Below are 18,066 nucleotides of genomic sequence, written 5' to 3'. Positions count from 1 at the left end.
AAAAAAGTACAGTGAACATTCCCCTTTCCATGGAGATGAGGTTTCAATTGAGTTTAATTTTAATGTTATATATTATTTCATTAACTTCATTTCCCTGTATTTATTTAACTTCCTTGTTCGTATTTCACATAATGGCTTTATCAATATTTTAAGCATTTTGGCACATCAAGGGCTTAAGCACATGTACAATACTTTAAATACCGGTATATGAATTTCACTTTTTGACTGTCCTCATCATCATTCGTCACCTTTTTCGCTGTTGCATTACCAATACCAGTCCACACACTCTTTATTGTTCACGTCCTCAATAAATCATAATAATTTAATCTACAATTCCCATATTCTTCGCTTTGTTTTTTAGCTGTCACAATACTATTGTCAATATTTTCTGCACTATTTTATTTTTTTCTGTCCCAATACTTTTGTCCAAACTCTACATTTTCACTTGCTGTGCTTTCTTTTGTCCACATTTTTTCTTCACTTTTCCCATTGTGTGATTCAGCAGCAGCTCACTGTATTTTTGTCCTTGTCGAGGCCAACAAAAAACCAACCCGCGCAACAAACGCCGTCGTCTGTGCACGTTTGCCAACTTGCAATTTCCCGCCTGTTTGTAACCTTGACGCCTGTGTCGAGTCTTAGCTACAAAACAACACCGTTGTCTATTTTTTTTTTTCCTTCATTGTGCCGCCACAATCGTTGGCAAATTGATTGGAGAGCTGAGCGGCGAGAGCTTGATTAGCTGCCCACAAAGACTGGACAGGCTCATCCGTAAAATAATGAAAATACAAACGGCGGCCGTATTGACTGCAGTCCCAGCCCAACTGTAAGTGAAATGTCTGCCAGACGCTGATAAAAGCCAATAAAACACATTTGCTGCCCATAAATATTCCTGGCATGTGCCGCCCATCCGAGGCAAAGCATGCTAATCTCCTATGGTTGCTACTTCTATGGCAGCTCAGCGTTTATCTCGCGAAAACATCAGATGGTGACTCTTTCAATGCCAAAAATAAAAAATAAATAATGGTGGGAGGGAATGACTCAACTAAATTTTAAAAAAGCTCATGCGTCGAGGACGATGTACCTTCTAACACAATTGTGGTCTTGCTTTGAAGTGAAAGATTTGAAAATCCATCCATCTATCAGGCAGTAGGCGGGGGACACCCTGAACTGGTTGCCAGCCAATCGCAAGGCACACACAGACGAACAACAAGCCGCACCCACACTCACACTTCGGGACAATTTTGAGTGTCCAATCATCCTGCCATGCATGTTTTTAGAATGTGGGAGAAAACACACGCAGGCCCGGGGAGAACAAGATTTGAATATGTGCAAGACAAAGACTGTTTTGTTTTTTTTTGCTTCCGGCTGGTGTCCTAATACTTTTGTCCAAATTCCACATTTTCTTGACTTTTTCCACATCATGTAAGTACCCCAATATTTTTGTCAAGAATCCCCATTTTCATTTCCATCACGTGTCCCTGTAATGGTGTCCAAATTCAATATTTTCATGTATCATGCGGGTCCCGATACTTTTGTCCACATTTTCACTTCTGGTTGGCGCAGCAATACATTTGTCAATTTTTTTCACTTTTCCACTTGCTGTTGGTTTCCTAACACTTGTCTGAAGCTAATTTTGTCTTTTGTGTGTGCCATTACTTAAGTTAAAAAAAAAAATCACTTCCAATTTGCATGTCTGTACATTTTCTCCGTTCATACAAATCTCCCAATACTTTTTGTCAATAATTCCCAAATCCAATACTTAGTCGAAAGTACACATTAATTTCCAGGAGGAAAATGTCGGCTTACAGCTGCAGCTGTTGTGAAAGCGCTATATAAATCAGAATGTATTGTATTTTCACACGAGGTGTCCCTATACTTATGTCCTAACTCCATCTCTTTCTCACACGCCCGTTTTTTTCCTCCAGTGTCCTTTTGTGTTGTGGGTTTCCTCCTCCACGCTCAACCACTGCCCCCTGCTGGCGATTACTAGCTCTGCTAGCTCCTGAATGATATTATCGTACCATCACTTACTCGTCAACAAATTGCCAAACACCATTTGGACACAGCGGCTAATTAATGAATCAATCAATCACTAACTGAACGAGTGCTCAGAATTTTAAGTGAACTTCCTATGATGGTGACTGTGCTTCTTCATGATGGTATTTTCTTTTTGCACTTTTCATTTTCTGTGTTCTCACAGTACTTTTATCAATGCGCTACATTTTCTTTCTAATACTTTTGCCAAAACACATTTTTCTCCCTTTGCACTTACTGTGTCCCAATACTTTTGTCCAGTATGCACACAAAGCTCAAATCAAGGTGTTTTTCTTTTTTTATTTGTTGGCATGTGCCACTTGTTTTGTTTCTTTTTCTCCCAAGAAATGTTCACTGACCTATTGTTGCTGTTCTTTGTCTCTCATTAAGCGTGAAAGCGGTGGTCGATGCCGCATGTGTGCTTCACATTTGCTTTGAGCACAACACTTTGAAATGTCAACCTCCATTCTGCGCTCGCCGAAAAAAATCTTTCCAGTTGTTGTCGGTATTTTGAAAAATAACAAAACCGTACGCGTTGAAGGTTCCATCCAATGCATTTTTTTTCACAAGTTCAAAGAGTTCTCAGGTGTCTTCAGAACAAAAAAATTGAAGCCAAGGTAATGAACATTTCATTCATTCTTTTACATACCACTAGATAGCATCTACTTTGGCGATCCCTATGCGAGCAGAAGCAAAGCAATACTGTGAAAAACAAGCCAGCGCAAAGGTGAATGAAGGGGTTTTTGTGGCCACAATGTTACAGAGTGATCAAATACATGTTTATTAGAAGCTAACGCTAAAAGGAGTGCTAAGAGGGATTCTGTTGTTTCATCATTGGCTGATGCAGAATTTCCTCGCACAGCCAAATTTAATTGCTGAGTCATGTAGTGGTTTGGCGCTTGACATGGCCAGACACAAAAGAAAAAAACATTGAAAAAACTTGTTGTTGTTTAATTTCACACTTGAAAATTGGGCATATTCTTGGAATGTGCACATATTTGTATCAAAGATTGAAAACTCAATTTTTCACGTCTACTTTAATGCAGTGGTTTGAGATGTGACATTGGAGTAAAATCAAGATAAATGATCATTCAGCCAGTGGCTAACGAAATTAATTTCTTCAACACAAAAACATGGAGAGTTTACGTGTCAGACGGTCTAGATTGAAAAACAAAATACTGTGGTGCATTTAAAAAATAAAGATTTCAACAGGAGTGATTAAAGTACAATAGGCGTTGTTGTGTGTTTTTCAGGTCCAACGTCGTCTTCTTCAGACACACTGAAACACAAAAATGATCAAACACAAAGCTACGGTTTTTTTTGAGAGAGAATTTTTTTGGGGTTGTTTTTTTGTCCGAGAATAAGGTACCGGCATATATTTCCAAGAATAGTCTTTTTTTTTAACCCAAAAATTATTTTGTATAATTCTATTTTTTTTAAGTGAATGAAGTTTGAATCTTTTTAACAATGGTCATTTATTGTGTCTTTTTTATGTATAATTAAATAAAACCTTTTTAGGAATAAGGTCGTTTCTTCACAGAATGATATACTTCTCCAAGACAGGATTCCCACTCTTACACTTCCTTTTTATTTATTGACCTTTTAAGGAGGGTTAATTTAGCCATTTATTAAGGACTTTGTCTCCTTTCATTACTAAAGTATGGTAGTTTTTTGGCAAAAAACCGACCATGCATAGTAAGGAGTTTTGGGGCGATAAAATAACCATGGATAGTAAGGCGTTTTGGGTCGAAAAAAAAATGACCATGTATAGTAAGGCGTTTTTGGCCGAAAAAAACGACCATGTATAGTAAGGCGTTTTGGGCCAAAAAAAAGGTGTTTTTAGTCAGAAAAAAAACAACCATGTTTCGGTAGGCGTTTTGGGCCGAAAAAAAGCGACCATGTATAGTCAGGCGTTTTTAGCCGAAAAAAAAACAACCATGTAAAGCAGGGGTCCCCAAACTACGGCCCGCGGGTCGCATCCGGCCCGTGCGCACATTTGACCCGGCCCTCTAATCCTCCTGTTGTCCTCGGGTCAAAATGACCCGTCACTGTGTTAGAAACGCCCCAAAAACCCCCTAAATGATAATTTTTTTTAACTTGAAATTTTATAACTTCTCCTAGATTGTCCCCAACTGCAAAAAAACTGAAATTTTGTTTTTGTTCACATTTCCATTGAAGCTGTACAAAAAAAAGTACAAAGGTGGTCTTCGGGGCAAAATGACCCATGACGCAAATAGGGTTGAAATCAAGGTCACAATGTTATTTACACACCATAGAATGTTTCAGTGTTTTAGGTGTGTCTCAGATCAATTAGTAGAACACATGAACAAGACGGTAGCAGACATAAACAAGACAAGATAGGTGGCGTTCTCGTAGATGGCAGAGCTCTTTTTTTGTGGATTTCAAGGGGCTATAAAGAGAGAGAGTTGTTTAGTTATTATTTATTCATTCATTCATTCATCTTCTGTACCGCTTGATCCTCACTAGGGTCGCGGGGGGTGCTGGAGCCCATTCCAGCCGTCTCCGGGCAGTAGGCGGGGGACACCCTGAATCGGTTGCCAGCCAATCGCAGGGCACACATAGACGAACAACCATCCACGCTCACACTCACACCTAGGGACAATTTAGAGTGTTCAATCAGCCTGCCATGCATATTTTTGGAATGTGGGAGGAAACCGGAGCACCCGGAGAAAACCCACGCAGGCCCGGGGAGAACATGCAAACTCCACACAGGGAGGCCGGAGCTGGAATCGAACCCGGTACCTCTGCACTGTGAAGCCGACGTGCTAACCACTGGACTACCGGGCCGCCCGAGTTATTATTTATTTCCTGTTTTTTATGTGAAGAACTCGGAGAGGGTTATTTAGTTATTATTTATTTCATTAATAGTGTTATTTGTTTCCTGACTTTTTTTCTGTAGAGAACCTGGAAAGGGTTATTTGGTTATGTGTGGCTTTCTGGGAAACAATAAACTGACACCGGCCCCCCATCAGAGAAGGGAAAAGTTATGTGGCCCTCACAGGAAAAAGTTTGGGGACCCCTGATGTAAAGTAAGGCGTTTTGGGCCGAAAAAAACCCCGACCATGTATATCGTAAGGCATTTTGGGCTGAAAAAAAAATGCCCATGTATAGTAACGTGTTTTGGGATGAAAAAAACGACCGTGTGTCGTAAGGCATTTTTGCAGAAAAAAACAACCATGTATAGTAAGCCGTTTTTAGCCGGAAAAAAAAACATGTATAGCGAGACGTTTTTTAGCGAAAAAAACGACCATGTATAGTAAGGCGTTTTTGGCTGGAAAAAAATAACCATGTATAGCAAGACGTTTTTGGCCGAAAAAAACGACGATGTACAGTCAGCCATTTTTTAACGAAAAAAACCACCATGTATAGTAAGGCGTTTTTGGCCGAAAAAAACGACCATGTATAGTAAGGCGTTTTTGGCTGGAAAAAAATGACCATGTATAGTGAGGCGTTTTTGGCTGGAAAAAAAAACGACCATGTATAGTAAGGCGTTTTTTTTTGCCCCCAAAAAAACACCATGTATAGGAAAGCATGTTTAGCCAAAAAAAATAACCATGTATAGTAAGGCGTTTTTGGCCGAAAAAAACGACCACGTATAGTAAGGCGTTTTTTGGCCGAAAAAAACGACCATGTATAGTGAGGCGTTTTTGGCTGGAAAAAAACGACTATGTATAGTCAGCCATTTTTTGCCGAAAAAAAACGACCATGTATAGTAAGGCGTTTCTGGCCGAAAAAAACCACCACGTATAGTAAGGCGTTTTTGGCCGAAAAAAAAACCCGACCATGTATAGTGAGGCGTTTTTGGCTGGAAAAAAATAACCATGTACTGTAAAGCGTTTTGGGATGGAAAAAATGACCATGTATAGTAAGGCGTTTTTGGCTGGAAAAAAACGACCATGTATAGTCAGCCATTTTTTACCGAAAAAAACGACCATGTATAGTAAGGCGTTTTTGGCCGAAAAAAACGACCATGTATAGTAAGACGTTTTTGGCCGAAAAAAAACGACCATGTATAGTAAGGCATTTTTTTTTGCCCCCCAAAAAACACCATGTATAGGAAAGCATGTTTAGCCGAAAAAACAACCATGTACTGTATACCGAGGCGTTTTGGGCTGGAAAAAACGACCATGTATAGTCAGCCATTTTTTACCGAAAAAAACGACCATGGCGTTTTTGGCCGAAAAAAATAACCATGTATAGTAAGGCGTTTTTGGCCGAAAAAAACCACCACGTATAGTAAGGCGTTTTTGGCCGAAAAAAACGACCATGTATAGTAAGGCGTTTTTGGCTGGAAAAAAACGACCATATATAGTTAGCCATTTTTTACCGAAAAAAACGACCGTGTATAGTAAGGCGTTTTGGGCCGAAAAAAACGACCATGTATAGTAAGGCGTTTTTGGCTGGAAAAAAACGACCATATATAGTTAGCCATTTTTTACCGAAAAAAACGACCGTGTATAGTAAGGCGTTTTGGGCCGAAAAAAACGACCACGTATAGTAAGGCGTTTTTGGCCGAAAAAAACTACCATGTATAGTAAAGCGTTTTTGGCTGGAAAAAAAACGACCATGTATAGTAAGGCGTTTTTTTTGCCCCAAAAAAACCCACCATGTATAGGAAAGCATGTTTAGCCAAAAAAAATAACCATGTATAGTAAGGCGTTTTTGGCCGAAAAAAACGACCATGTATAGTAAGGCGTTTTTGGCTGGAAAAAAACCACCATGTATAGTAAGGCGTTTTTGGCTGGAAAAAAACGACCATATATAGTTATCCATTTTTTACCGAAAAAAACGACCGTGTATAGTAAGGCGTTTTGGGCCGAAAAAAACGACCACGTATAGTAAGGCGTTTTTGGCCGAAAAAAACTACCATGTATAGTAAAGCGTTTTTGGCTGGAAAAAAAACGACCATGTATAGTAAGGCGTTTTTTTTGCCCCAAAAAAACCCACCATGTATAGGAAAGCATGTTTAGCCAAAAAAAATAACCATGTATAGTAAGGCGTTTTTGGCCGAAAAAAACGACCACGTATAGTAAGGCGTTTTTGGCCGAAAAAAACGACCATGTACAGTGAGGTGTTTTTGGCCGAAAAAAACGACCATGTAAGGCGTTTTTGGCTGGAAAAAAATGACCATGTATAGTAAGGCGTTTTTGGCTGGAAAAAAACGACCATATATAGTTAGCCATTTTTTACCGAAAAAAACGACCGTGTATAGTAAGGCGTTTTGGGCCGAAAAAAACGACCATGTATAGTAAGGCGTTTTTGGCCGAAAAAAACGACCGTGTATAGTAAGGCGTTTTGGGCCGAAAAAAACGACCACGTATAGTAAGGCGTTTTTGGCCGAAAAAAACTACCATGTATAGTAAAGCGTTTTTGGCTGGAAAAAAAACGACCATGTATAGTAAGGCGTTTTTTTTGCCCCAAAAAAACCCACCATGTATAGGAAAGCATGTTTAGCCAAAAAAAATAACCATGTATAGTAAGGCGTTTTTGGCCGAAAAAAACGACCACGTATAGTAAGGCGTTTTTGGCCGAAAAAAACGACCATGTACAGTGAGGTGTTTTTGGCCGAAAAAAACGACCATGTAAGGCGTTTTTGGCTGGAAAAAAATGACCATGTATAGTAAGGCGTTTTTGGCTGGAAAAAAACGACCATATATAGTTAGCCATTTTTTACCAAAAAAAAACGACCGTGTATAGTAAGGCGTTTTGGGCCGAAAAAAACGACCATGTATAGTAAGGCGTTTTTGGCCGAAAAAAACGACCGTGTATAGTAAGGCGTTTTGGGCCGAAAAAAACGACCACGTATAGTAAGGCGTTTTTGGCCGAAAAAAACTACCATGTATAGTAAAGCGTTTTTGGCTGGAAAAAAAACGACCATGTATAGTAAGGCGTTTTTTTTTGCCCCAAAAAAACCCACCATGTATAGGAAAGCATGTTTAGCCAAAAAAAATAACCATGTATAGTAAGGCGTTTTTGGCCGAAAAAAACGACCACGTATAGTAAGGCGTTTTTGGCCGAAAAAAACGACCACGTATAGTAAGGCGTTTTTGGCCGAAAAAAACGACCATGTACAGTGAGGTGTTTTTGGCCGAAAAAAACGACCATGTAAGGCGTTTTTGGCTGGAAAAAAATGACCATGTATAGTAAGGCGTTTTTTTTGCCCCCAAAAAAACACCATGTATAGCAAAGCATGTTTAGCCGAAAAAACAACCATGTAATGTATACCAAGGCGTTTTTGGCCGAAAAAAACGACCATGTATAGTAAGGCGTTTTTGGCTGGAAAAAAATAACCATGTATAGCAAGACGTTTTTGACCGAAAAAACAACCACGTATAGTAAGGCGTTTTTTTTGCCCCCAAATAAACACCGTGTATAGGAAAACATGTTTAGCCGAAAAAACAACCATGTTTTTCCATGTTTAACCATGTTGTGGTTATTTTTTTCCAGCCAAAACGCCTCACTATACATGGTCATTTTTTTCGGCCAAAAACGCCTTACTATACATGTTTGTTTGTTTTTTTACTAAAAATGCCTTACTATACTTGGTCGTTTTCTTCGGATAAAAACAGCTTACGAAACATGATCTTTTTTTTCCAGCCAAAAACACCTTACTATACGTGGTCGTTTTTTTCAGCCAAAAACACCTTACTATACGTGGTCATTTTTTTTGGCCAAAAGCGCCTTAGTGTACATGGTCGTTTTTTTCAGCCAAAAACGCTTTCGTATACATGGTCGTTTTTTTTTCGGCTAAAAACGCCTGACTATACATGGTCGGGTTTTTTTTCAGCCCAAAACTCCTTCCTATACTTGGTCGTTTTTTTCGGCCCAAAACGCCTTCGTATACATGGTTGTTTTTTTCGGCCCAAAACGCCTTACTATATATACGTGGTCGTTTTTTTTTTTTTTTTTTTAAACCCAAAAACACCTTACTGGACATGGTCATTTTTCTGGGGGGATAAAACCGCCTTACTACACATGGTCGTTTTTTTCGGCTAAACACGACTTACATGGTCGTTTTTTTCGGCTAAAAACGCCTTACTATACATTGTCATTTTTTTTTCATCCAAAAACACCTTATTGTACATGGGTTTTTTTTCACCTGAACATACATTCATTCATTCATTCATCTTCCTAACCGCTTGATCCTCACTAGGGTCACGGGGGGTGCTGGAGCCTATCCCAGCTGTCTCCGGGCAGTAGGCGGGGGACACCCTGAATCGGTTGCCAGCCAATCGCAGGGCACACATGTATGGTAATTTTTTTTCTTGTGAAAAACACCTTCCTATATACATAGTCGTTTTTTGGCTGTAAAAACGCCTTACTTTCCATGGTCATTTTGTTGTTGTTGTTGTGAAACACGCCTTCCTATACTTAAAAAAAATACTCTGCAATTAAGAACATAATTTTACAACTTCTTTTTTCATGGATTTTTATTAACTTTAAGGACCTGTGGGAACTCTGCAAGCTTTCAAATGACAAAATGTCTCACAATCTGAATTAGTATTTTTGTTTGTTTGTTCTGGGGCAAGATTTTTGGGGGGGAAAAGATGTTCCAAAGGTCCGTAAATGATGCCATATGATCATTACTACAACTCCAGAGCATGTGCAGTGGGACAGCTGTGAGGTCGTCCTCATGTCATTCCAAACCACCAGGGGGCAGCGGTTCGAGTTCTGCTATGATCTGCAGTGCTACATCTTACCGTGAGTTAAGTGTCTTCATCATCCATTGTTTTGCCCTTCACCTTCTTCTTCTTCTCTGCAACAGAAACAGCTGCAAATGATTCCATTTTTTTAAGACTCAGTTAGAATAGACATCAAAGACATCGGACAACCGCAAACATTGGATTGTTCAGGGAAAAAAAAGTTCACAATCGACCAGGATTTAATACTTCAAACTGGAATTCAATCCAAAAATGCACTTTAGAACTTGGCAACTGGGCAAATAAGGGCTAGAAAGCGAGACCGAGACGTGACGCCTGCACTCATTGTATTTCAAAGTTTTTGGACTCTTGCAGTTCCTGTATTTGACTCGTGGATGGTTGCTCTCAAAATATTTGTTGAGTATTGACTATAGAATATTTACCGTGTTTTTTTTTTTAATATTGCACAAAAGAAATACACAAACAAAAAATAAAACCACAGTAAAACAAATCTAAAACAAAGCATTCAAAAACATTAACTAGTACAAAAAGCCCTGTCGGAAAACTAATTAAAATTTTAAATACTAAATTCAAAACGAAATACCGTCAAACCTCGATTTTCAAACGTCTTTGTTCTCGACCAAATCGGTTTTCAACCAAATATTTCGAGTATTTTTATGCCTCAGATAGACGAAAATCAGTTCTCGACCAAACTGAGCGCACTTGAATGCACCACTTGACTCCTCTCACCTTTCTTACACGAGAAAGTGACGCTTTCTCGATAGACGAGAAAGTGACGCTTTCTCGATAGACGAGAAAGTGACGCTTCCTCGTGTCGTGTTCCATTGTGAGCAGACGTGTTCAATAAAGATTCTTTTTTTTAAAGAACGTTGTTTCGGTTTTCGAACAAATTGGTTTTCGAAAAGCCTTCTGGAACGGATTATGGTCGAAAACCGAGGTATGACGCTATAAACTAACAGTCATGAAAATTCTCAAACAATTATAACTAAATTAGAAATGAATCTTACTCTTCTTGTTGGCGGATGAGTCGCTGCATACAGGAGTTTCGCGACTTTTGGCATCTTCCTCCTCCTCCTCCTTCTTCTTGTTCTTCTTCCTTCTCTTCACCTCCAATAAATCTTTGGCATTCCCATCGTTTCCCATATACTGAACTGCTTCCTCATTGGCTGCTCTCTTCTTCTTCTTCTGTCTCACAGCCTCCAAAAAGTTGCAAGCATCGTCAACCTTCTCTTCACTGGCTGCCATCTTCTTCTTCTTTTTGTCTTTCTTGGTGATGCTGATGGAAGACTGGTTTTCTTTTGAGGAGATCTCTTCCTGCGTCGTCATCATCCTCTCGTGCCACGCACCCTCTTCCAAGGTGACGTCACCCACGTCGCGTTTGAGGGGTTCAGGCGGCAGTGTTTGGTGCTCCTTGCTTGCATCTGGTTGCTTTTGCATCCTGGCGTGTTTCTTCAGTCTGAGCCTCCTCCGTCGACGTCGCTTCTGGGTGGAGGAGAGCTGAGAACTTGTGCTATCTTTGAGACAGAACAATTACGTAAGTCATGGACCTGTCATCTTACGACTCATTTTTTTAAAGTTGAACTTTTTTTTTTCATCCCACAATTTTTTCCAGCCAAGAATGGATGGAAATTCCCAAACAAAAAGAATAAGGCCATCTTTCATCACGTATTAGTCAGATTTTCTAAGAATGTCATTTTGTTCCCAAGTCATCTTTTTCAAGAATAAAGTCATATTTCCAAACAATATATATACTTCAGAATAGTGAGATTTTGAAGAGTCATGTCATTTTCTTCGAGGATGAAAGTATTTTTCATAATTGTTTTTCAACAATTCATATTTTATTTTTTTAAATGTAATTTCAAGTAAAATGTGACTCCATGAATACATTCTTACAAGAATAAAGTCATATTTTTCAAATATATATTTTTTCCCTCTACAAAACAACTTCACTGTTTTCATATCATATTTTTCTATTCAACATGGCACTAAATTAGAAACGAGCATCTTTTTGTTTTTGTACCTTGTTCCTTCAGCTTTTCTTGCAGCTCTGCGCCGCCTCCTGTTACTCCTTCATCACACGGCACCTCCTCGGTCCCTAAACCTTCTCCTTCCTCCTCCTCTTCCTTCTTCCTCCTCCTCTTCTTCTTTCTCTTCTTCTTCTCCTCTGGTGCAGCCACATCATCCTCCACCTCTTGATGATCCTTTTCCTCATTCTTCCTTTTCTTGCCTTTCTTCATGTTTTGTACTGGATTTGCCTGCTCTGTCTCCTGATCATCCTCAACAGCTGTCTTCTTCTTTTTCTTCTTTTTGGGAGTTGCCACTTCTTCGTCAAGAGGAGCGTTTCTTTTGCCAGAATCAATGTTAAGGGTGATGGCGACATCCAGGTGGTCTCGTTGTTCCGCCGCCATCTTGTCTAGAAAAAAAATGCTTAGTTTGAAATGGCGGAAGATTATACAAATATGTTACCACGTGCCTACGAGCAGATTGGTTTTAACCTTCATCGGTAGACTCCAGCGCCCCCATCTGGTTGTCTTCCTGCTCCGACTGGGCTGTGACACTGGCCTCCATCTTTTCAACACAAGCGCTCGAGTCAACACCATGCCCTCAATGTTGTTCTGTTTACATCCTCAAAAGTGTTTGTTACCTCGGCGACCTCTTTGTCCGGCTCAGTCATGATGTCGGCGTCTAAACACGAATGAATGGTTGGATTTTGAAGTTAGATTTACCGATCAAGTTGGGCTTTTTAAAAGAACCCTTTTTTTTTCAACGACAGTCAACATTTTCCCAGAAGAACCTCAAATGTTCTTTCTCAATAAAATCAAAAAGGTGTGACATTATAATAATATTGTTTCTTTTTTTCCAGGAATGATGAATTTGTTCAAGAAAAAAAAGTTGCCAGAATAAACCAGTACTTTTTTTTGGTTTGTTTTGAAAACCATACTACAACACAAACTTGAAAATTTGGAAGTGAAGGAAGTAGTAGAATTACCGTATGGGAATAAACTTGTAGTTTTTGGAAATAAAATATTTTATTTATTTTTAAATAAATAAATAAATATTTATTTATTTTTCATCTTTTTATTTATTTTTTTCAAGAAAAAAAAGATGAACTTTTCCAAGAATAAATTGAGGGGGTGTTTTTTCAAGAAAAAAACAATTAACTTTTCCAAGAATAAAGTGATATTTCCTTCAATAATAAATTCTGAAATTTACAAAGGGAAGTGAACATTATATATTCTGATATCTATATATATATTGCGCGTCGTCCCGCACGCGGTCTGTCCTTCCGTCTGTCCCTTTTCAAAACGTACCTACTTCACCGCGCCACTGCGCCGCTCAGGCAGTGGCTCACTACGATCGCGCGGGCATCTTAGCGAAAAGATGTTGTCTACCCACAAGCATTGCAATGAAATTGTTAGTTATTTAGTAGAGCTAAACATCTCTATTTTCGCGATAAGCAATGAAGATGAACAAAAAGTTGAACCAAGCAACAACACTTTTGTGGGCCGAAGGCCCACCTTACCAGCCTTCCGCAGGAACTAGTTGATGAGCCGCCCGGAGGGCGGCGAACCACCACCTTACCAGCCTTCCGCGGGATCTAGCTGATGAGCCGCCCAGAGGGCGGCGAACCAGCTAGTATAATATATTATAAGAGGATGTGAAAAAAGTATAGGTCGAATTAAGTATTTTTTTTTTAAATAATCTTTTTTTTTAGAGAGAGAATTAAATGATTTTTTTCCAGTCAAAAAATGCTTAAAATGACAGGAGTCATTTGAAAGAGTCCCTTTTAAAATTAGACCTCTTCACTGGCGCTTGCGAGTTTTGGCGCCAAAGTGCCAAAGAGGATGTTGTGCGTGCGTAGGGCATCTTTTCCGGGCCTGTGATTGGTCGATAATACCTGCAAGAGGCGGGACATCACTGGCGGAAAACATTTCTTGGTGCTCTTTCAAGCCATTTTCATTTTCTGGCCCCTCTGTATCGCCTCCGTCGCCTGAGCAATCGTTGGTTGCTTCCGTTACCTCTGTTTGATTGACACTCAACTCCAACGGGGGATCCATGACGACTTCAGGCTGCTGGAAGGAGATGCCAACAAAGAGCATTAAACCCTCACTGCTCCTTAACAGGTTTCTGCTTTAATTTGACTTGTGCGTACGGCACTAAAGTTCTGAAAAAGCAGCAGCAAGTTAGCCAAGTGAGCAAGTTGACACCCGAATGGTGGCGCTTGCTCCAACTGATGGCAATAATCTGTACAGACACAGAGGAGATCATCTGCAGGGGAAACAGGCGAGATAGACGTGTGTGTGAAAGTGCACTGTTGTGGTTGACTGAGACACGCATGCATGCACACACACACACTCACGCAACCACACCCACGCCATTATTACGGGCAGTGGAGCGCAACTATGCATGTGCAATCAATCGGAACTTCAAACTTTGGGGCTCTGCCGCTTCCGCCTGATGAAGCCAAAGTTATTTGAGCATATGTGCACAGTTAGCATTCACTTCGGGGCTGAGGATGGCTGAGGAACTCATCATATTCTGGATGAATTCACTATAGGAGCAGAACCACAATACGGGTTGGTATTGCCATAAGTTGCAATTTCTAATGGATGGTTGACAATTTAAATAGTTTTTCAGCATCAATAGCTGGCATATTTCTGGGGACTTTATTTACCTCTTGTTGCGTTTGTTCTTCCTGTTCGGGTGGAAGTGAGCGGCAGCCATTGTGCTCGCATCCGTTGGAGCGTTCCACGTCTTCTGTCTTGGAAGCTAAATCAAAAGTCAACTTTTACAAACAAAGCACAAACACTTCTATTGAGGGGGAAAATAAAAAACATACCAAGCGGAGCCTCAACATCCATGTTGTTGTCTTTCGAGGGCCTCTCGTCAGCGCCACCTTCAGGTTCAACTTTGCCAGGCGCATCAAATTCATCAGCAGACTGCTCGCCATGCTGCTTATTTGAGCACAGCCTGCACACCAACACAACAGACAAAAACACTCAATCTATTACCCCGTAGCATGTTGCCACTAGCATACTTCTTAGCAATGTATTATTTTTGTTATTATTATTTTATTATTTTTTACGGCAGCAGTCATTTTGTGGGCACGATGAAATTTCAAGTTCTGCTTACTTCATCCACCCTTTGTAGATGTCGTGTAGCTTCAGACTCGTGTTGGGCATCTCTGCCTGCACAAAAACAAATTGGAATGGGCTTACAGCAGTGCAGTAAGTTCTACATTTAAACAGAAAAAAAAGCTAATGTTGGGGCAGTCCGGCAAACGTTTTTCTAACATTTGCGATTGTGACCGAATCCTGACGAGGATTCGGTCTTTGACGAAGACGCAACATTCGCTGCCTCAGCAGATACTTGTAATTGTTCGCTGCTTGGTGGAATAGGGCCTTCATGGTAAAGTAACACAATCGGTCATTAGGTTGGTGGCAGACCGTCACTGTGGCTTCGGTGTCAGGAGTGTCCTCTATAGATGGCGGCGGGATCAGATGTCCCGGTTGGGAATCGGTGCATGGACAAACTGTTTGCAAGAAAAATCCTGTTTTGTCTGGCGAAGAGGGGTGAAATGGCTCATGTGGCGCACACTGACGTTGGACGTTTCCGTAAGAAAATGTGGGTTAAAAGGAATGAAGAATTAGCGGAGTCGAATTCAGCCAGCATCCTTTCCATCATTTCGGATATCGTCCCATAGCATAGGCCATTGGGGGACAGCAGGCGGTCTGTTTTTTCCAGTTCAGACAGTTCGAAGAGTCCCATAAGCAATTCCATGACCACATCGTACTTGCGTAATAGCTGGTGAAGCCTCCAGCAGCGCCATCGCTCTGGCTGTTGTTCATGGAAGTACTTCATAACATCCTGCATTACTCGGTGGAACTGGGCCTCGATGTGCTGAAACCACAACCGTGGATTGGGATGCCAAAATCAGTGGAAACTCGGCCATTGTGGCGTAGATGCTCGCATGGACAGCTGACATGTTCCTCACGTTGCAGTTACCAATTGAGAAGATGCGGTAAATAAGAATACCAAGGCGAGTCGTCGTGTTTTTACTCTCCACAACAAGTGCTTTCGGAGCCAGCAACAAGATACCCTCCTTTAACACTTTTAAGTCTATCATAACTTGGAACCCAGCAAAATGGGAACATTCAGGTGTATTCCAAACGTATTTTTTTTCCTGATTACTGTTTATAAATCAATCGTTTTTTATGTGATATTGTTAAGTGATGAAATAAATATGACAAAGCAATATCACACAAGAGTGAATGATGTTGTCCTCACCAACCATTTTGAAACAGATTAATTCATTGTTTTCCAAAGTAAAAGCAGATGTTTGCAAACCTCTTGTTCTGATGAAACAAAAGAGCAGTCTGCTTTTATTTAGGACTATAGACACCAGAAAAGAATTACTGAGAGGCTGAAATCAGAACATTTTGAGAAATGTTAAGTTAAACAATGGCTTCAAATCGTTCCTCAGTTATTTGAAGAATTTTCGCTTAATTTGATATTCGGTTCGTGGTCGATTAATAGATACATTTGAACACCTCTATGAAATAGATAAAACATTTTTGTGAAGTTAGAAAATCCCTTCAACGATCCATCCATATGTCTTACAAATCGTCTTGCTGTACACATTGGGAAAAAAAGATAACCATGATGCCGTATCAAAAATGGGTGCACTTCCATAATGATATAAAGGGTCGATATTTGACAGATAAACATCGATTTTGTGTTGGTCAAACTTGGCAATGTTAGCGATAGCTAGCTGGAAATGGTCGCTGGATGGAGTGAGGGGTTAATTGACACACAACTACAACTGGACGTCTTTTTCTATTCCTTCCAGAAAGCCTGATAAACTCGAATTTCACATTTATTTGTCCCTTTTCGCCGGTCTATGATTCAGCAAAATGACAGCAGCTGGTACGCACGCAAACGGATATTAAAAAATGTCAAATATTTCTCTCCTTTTTTTTGGTTACCTGGCTCACATGTTCCTCCAGCACTTCAGCGGCAACCAGCAAGCCTTTCATCTTTAAATGCTGTACAATGAGAAAGAGCAGCGACGAGTCTTCCTCGCATGACATGACGAACAGTACATCAATTTGAACTGTTTCCAGAGGAGGCCCTGCTGCTTCACTTTAGATTAAAACACACTTCGATTCACATCGAGATGCATTGTGGGAGTTGTAGTCTTCCTAAGCCAAATCACTCAAACGCGGAAGTAACATTGGGTCATCAATCAAAGAAGGTTGTTAACGATATCTATTAATCACGACACACAATAACAATGTGGTATTGTTTATTTTTGCAACGGCAATCATGACAAGGTAAATATTAACGTTAATTATTGTTGTGTAGAAATGGTGTTGGAAACGGAACATCTTTGGAAGCCAACTTGCTATTCTGTACAAGAATAATTTATTTACGAAACAAAATGTCATCCATCCATCCATCCATCCATTTTCTGATCCGATTTATCATCGCAAGGGTCGGAGGGGGGGGGGTGCTGCAACCTAACCCAACTGTCTTCGGGCAGTCGGCGGAGGACACCCTGAACAGGTTGCCAGCCAATCACAGGGCACATAGAGATGAACAACAATCCGTGCTCACACTCACACCTTGGGAAAATTTGGAGTGCTCAATCAGCCTGCCATACATATCTTTGGAATGTGGGAGGAAACCGGAGGACTTTGAGAAAACCCACGCAGGTACGGAGAGAACATGCAAACTCCACACAGGAAGGCCGGATGTGGAAACGAACCGGTACCTCTGCACTGTGAAGTCCATGTAGTAACTAAATAAAATGTATAAGTTATTTGTTCATTAATTATAATTAAATTCTAAGACAATAAAACGATCATTAATAACAATACAACAAAAGTGATCACATGATGTTTAAAGATGAGCGTTAAATTGCCCAGAAATATTAAGATGTCAATCAGGTTGTTGTTTTGCATTTAATGTTCAGGTAAATCATCCATAGAAATCCTGATCTCTTTTTGGAGGCATTTTTACGTGACATTTGAGAATTCCATACTGTGAAGACACCTGGAGATCTGGCAATGCTCCACCTTCAATAAATCACTCCGCACATTCTTTCACTAACATGTTTTGTATCACTGAAATATGCACACGCTGCAGATTTGAACACCGAGCACACTCAGAAGCACGCTTAAAATAACAATAATGTATTAACCACAGTGCAAAAGATACTTAAAACATCCAGTTTAAAATGAACATTTTTAATATTTTATCCACAACATCAGCTAAATGCAGCAAATTAAAACATTACAGGACTGCAATTGTCCAGCTATGCTGTTATTCTTCCAATACATGTTATCTA

At 40.0% G+C, this 18,066-nt stretch overlaps 1 protein-coding gene across 2 annotated transcripts; it reads right to left on the bottom strand.

The window, feature by feature from the left end:
• Positions 1 to 3,052: 3,052 nt before the first annotated feature.
• Positions 3,053 to 16,910, bottom strand: LOC127616009 (DNA ligase 1-like). 2 transcript variants are annotated; one of them, XM_052087412.1, is made up of 11 exons: positions 16,703 to 16,910; positions 14,850 to 14,905; positions 14,557 to 14,687; positions 14,392 to 14,486; positions 13,615 to 13,789; positions 12,361 to 12,401; positions 12,212 to 12,284; positions 11,737 to 12,129; positions 10,724 to 11,230; positions 9,756 to 9,811; positions 3,053 to 3,313 (listed from the first exon to the last, which is right to left on the bottom strand). In XM_052087412.1, the coding sequence occupies exons 1-10, from the start codon at positions 16,805 to 16,807 to the stop codon at positions 9,762 to 9,764; spliced, it is 1,626 nt and encodes a 541-aa protein (XP_051943372.1). In that variant the 5' UTR covers positions 16,808 to 16,910; the 3' UTR covers positions 3,053 to 3,313; positions 9,756 to 9,761. The 2 variants fall into 2 exon arrangements, with proteins under 2 accessions (XP_051943372.1, XP_051943373.1); XM_052087413.1 differs by having other exon boundaries at positions 10,727 to 11,230.
• Positions 16,911 to 18,066: the final 1,156 nt, after the last annotated feature.

The sequence above is a fragment of the Hippocampus zosterae genome, chromosome 15 (assembly GCF_025434085.1).
Source record: "Hippocampus zosterae strain Florida chromosome 15, ASM2543408v3, whole genome shotgun sequence".
NCBI classification, from domain to species: Eukaryota; Metazoa; Chordata; class Actinopteri; order Syngnathiformes; family Syngnathidae; genus Hippocampus; species Hippocampus zosterae.
The sequence above is the reverse complement of the archived record's forward strand: the minus strand, read 5'-3'. Positions and strand labels throughout refer to the sequence as shown.

Coding starts and splice junctions, on each gene's coding strand:
- LOC127616009 (XM_052087412.1), bottom strand. CDS start 16,807: ATGTCATGCGAGGAAGACTCGTCGCTGCTCTTTCTCATTGTACAGCAT. Junction 13,790..14,391: donor AAGAACAAACGCAACAAGAG/GTAAATAAAGTC, acceptor ATCTCCTTCCAG/CAGCCTGAAGTCGTCATGGA. Junction 9,812..10,723: donor CTCATCCGCCAACAAGAAGA/GTAAGATTCATT, acceptor TTTCTGTTGCAG/AGAAGAAGAAGAAGGTGAAG.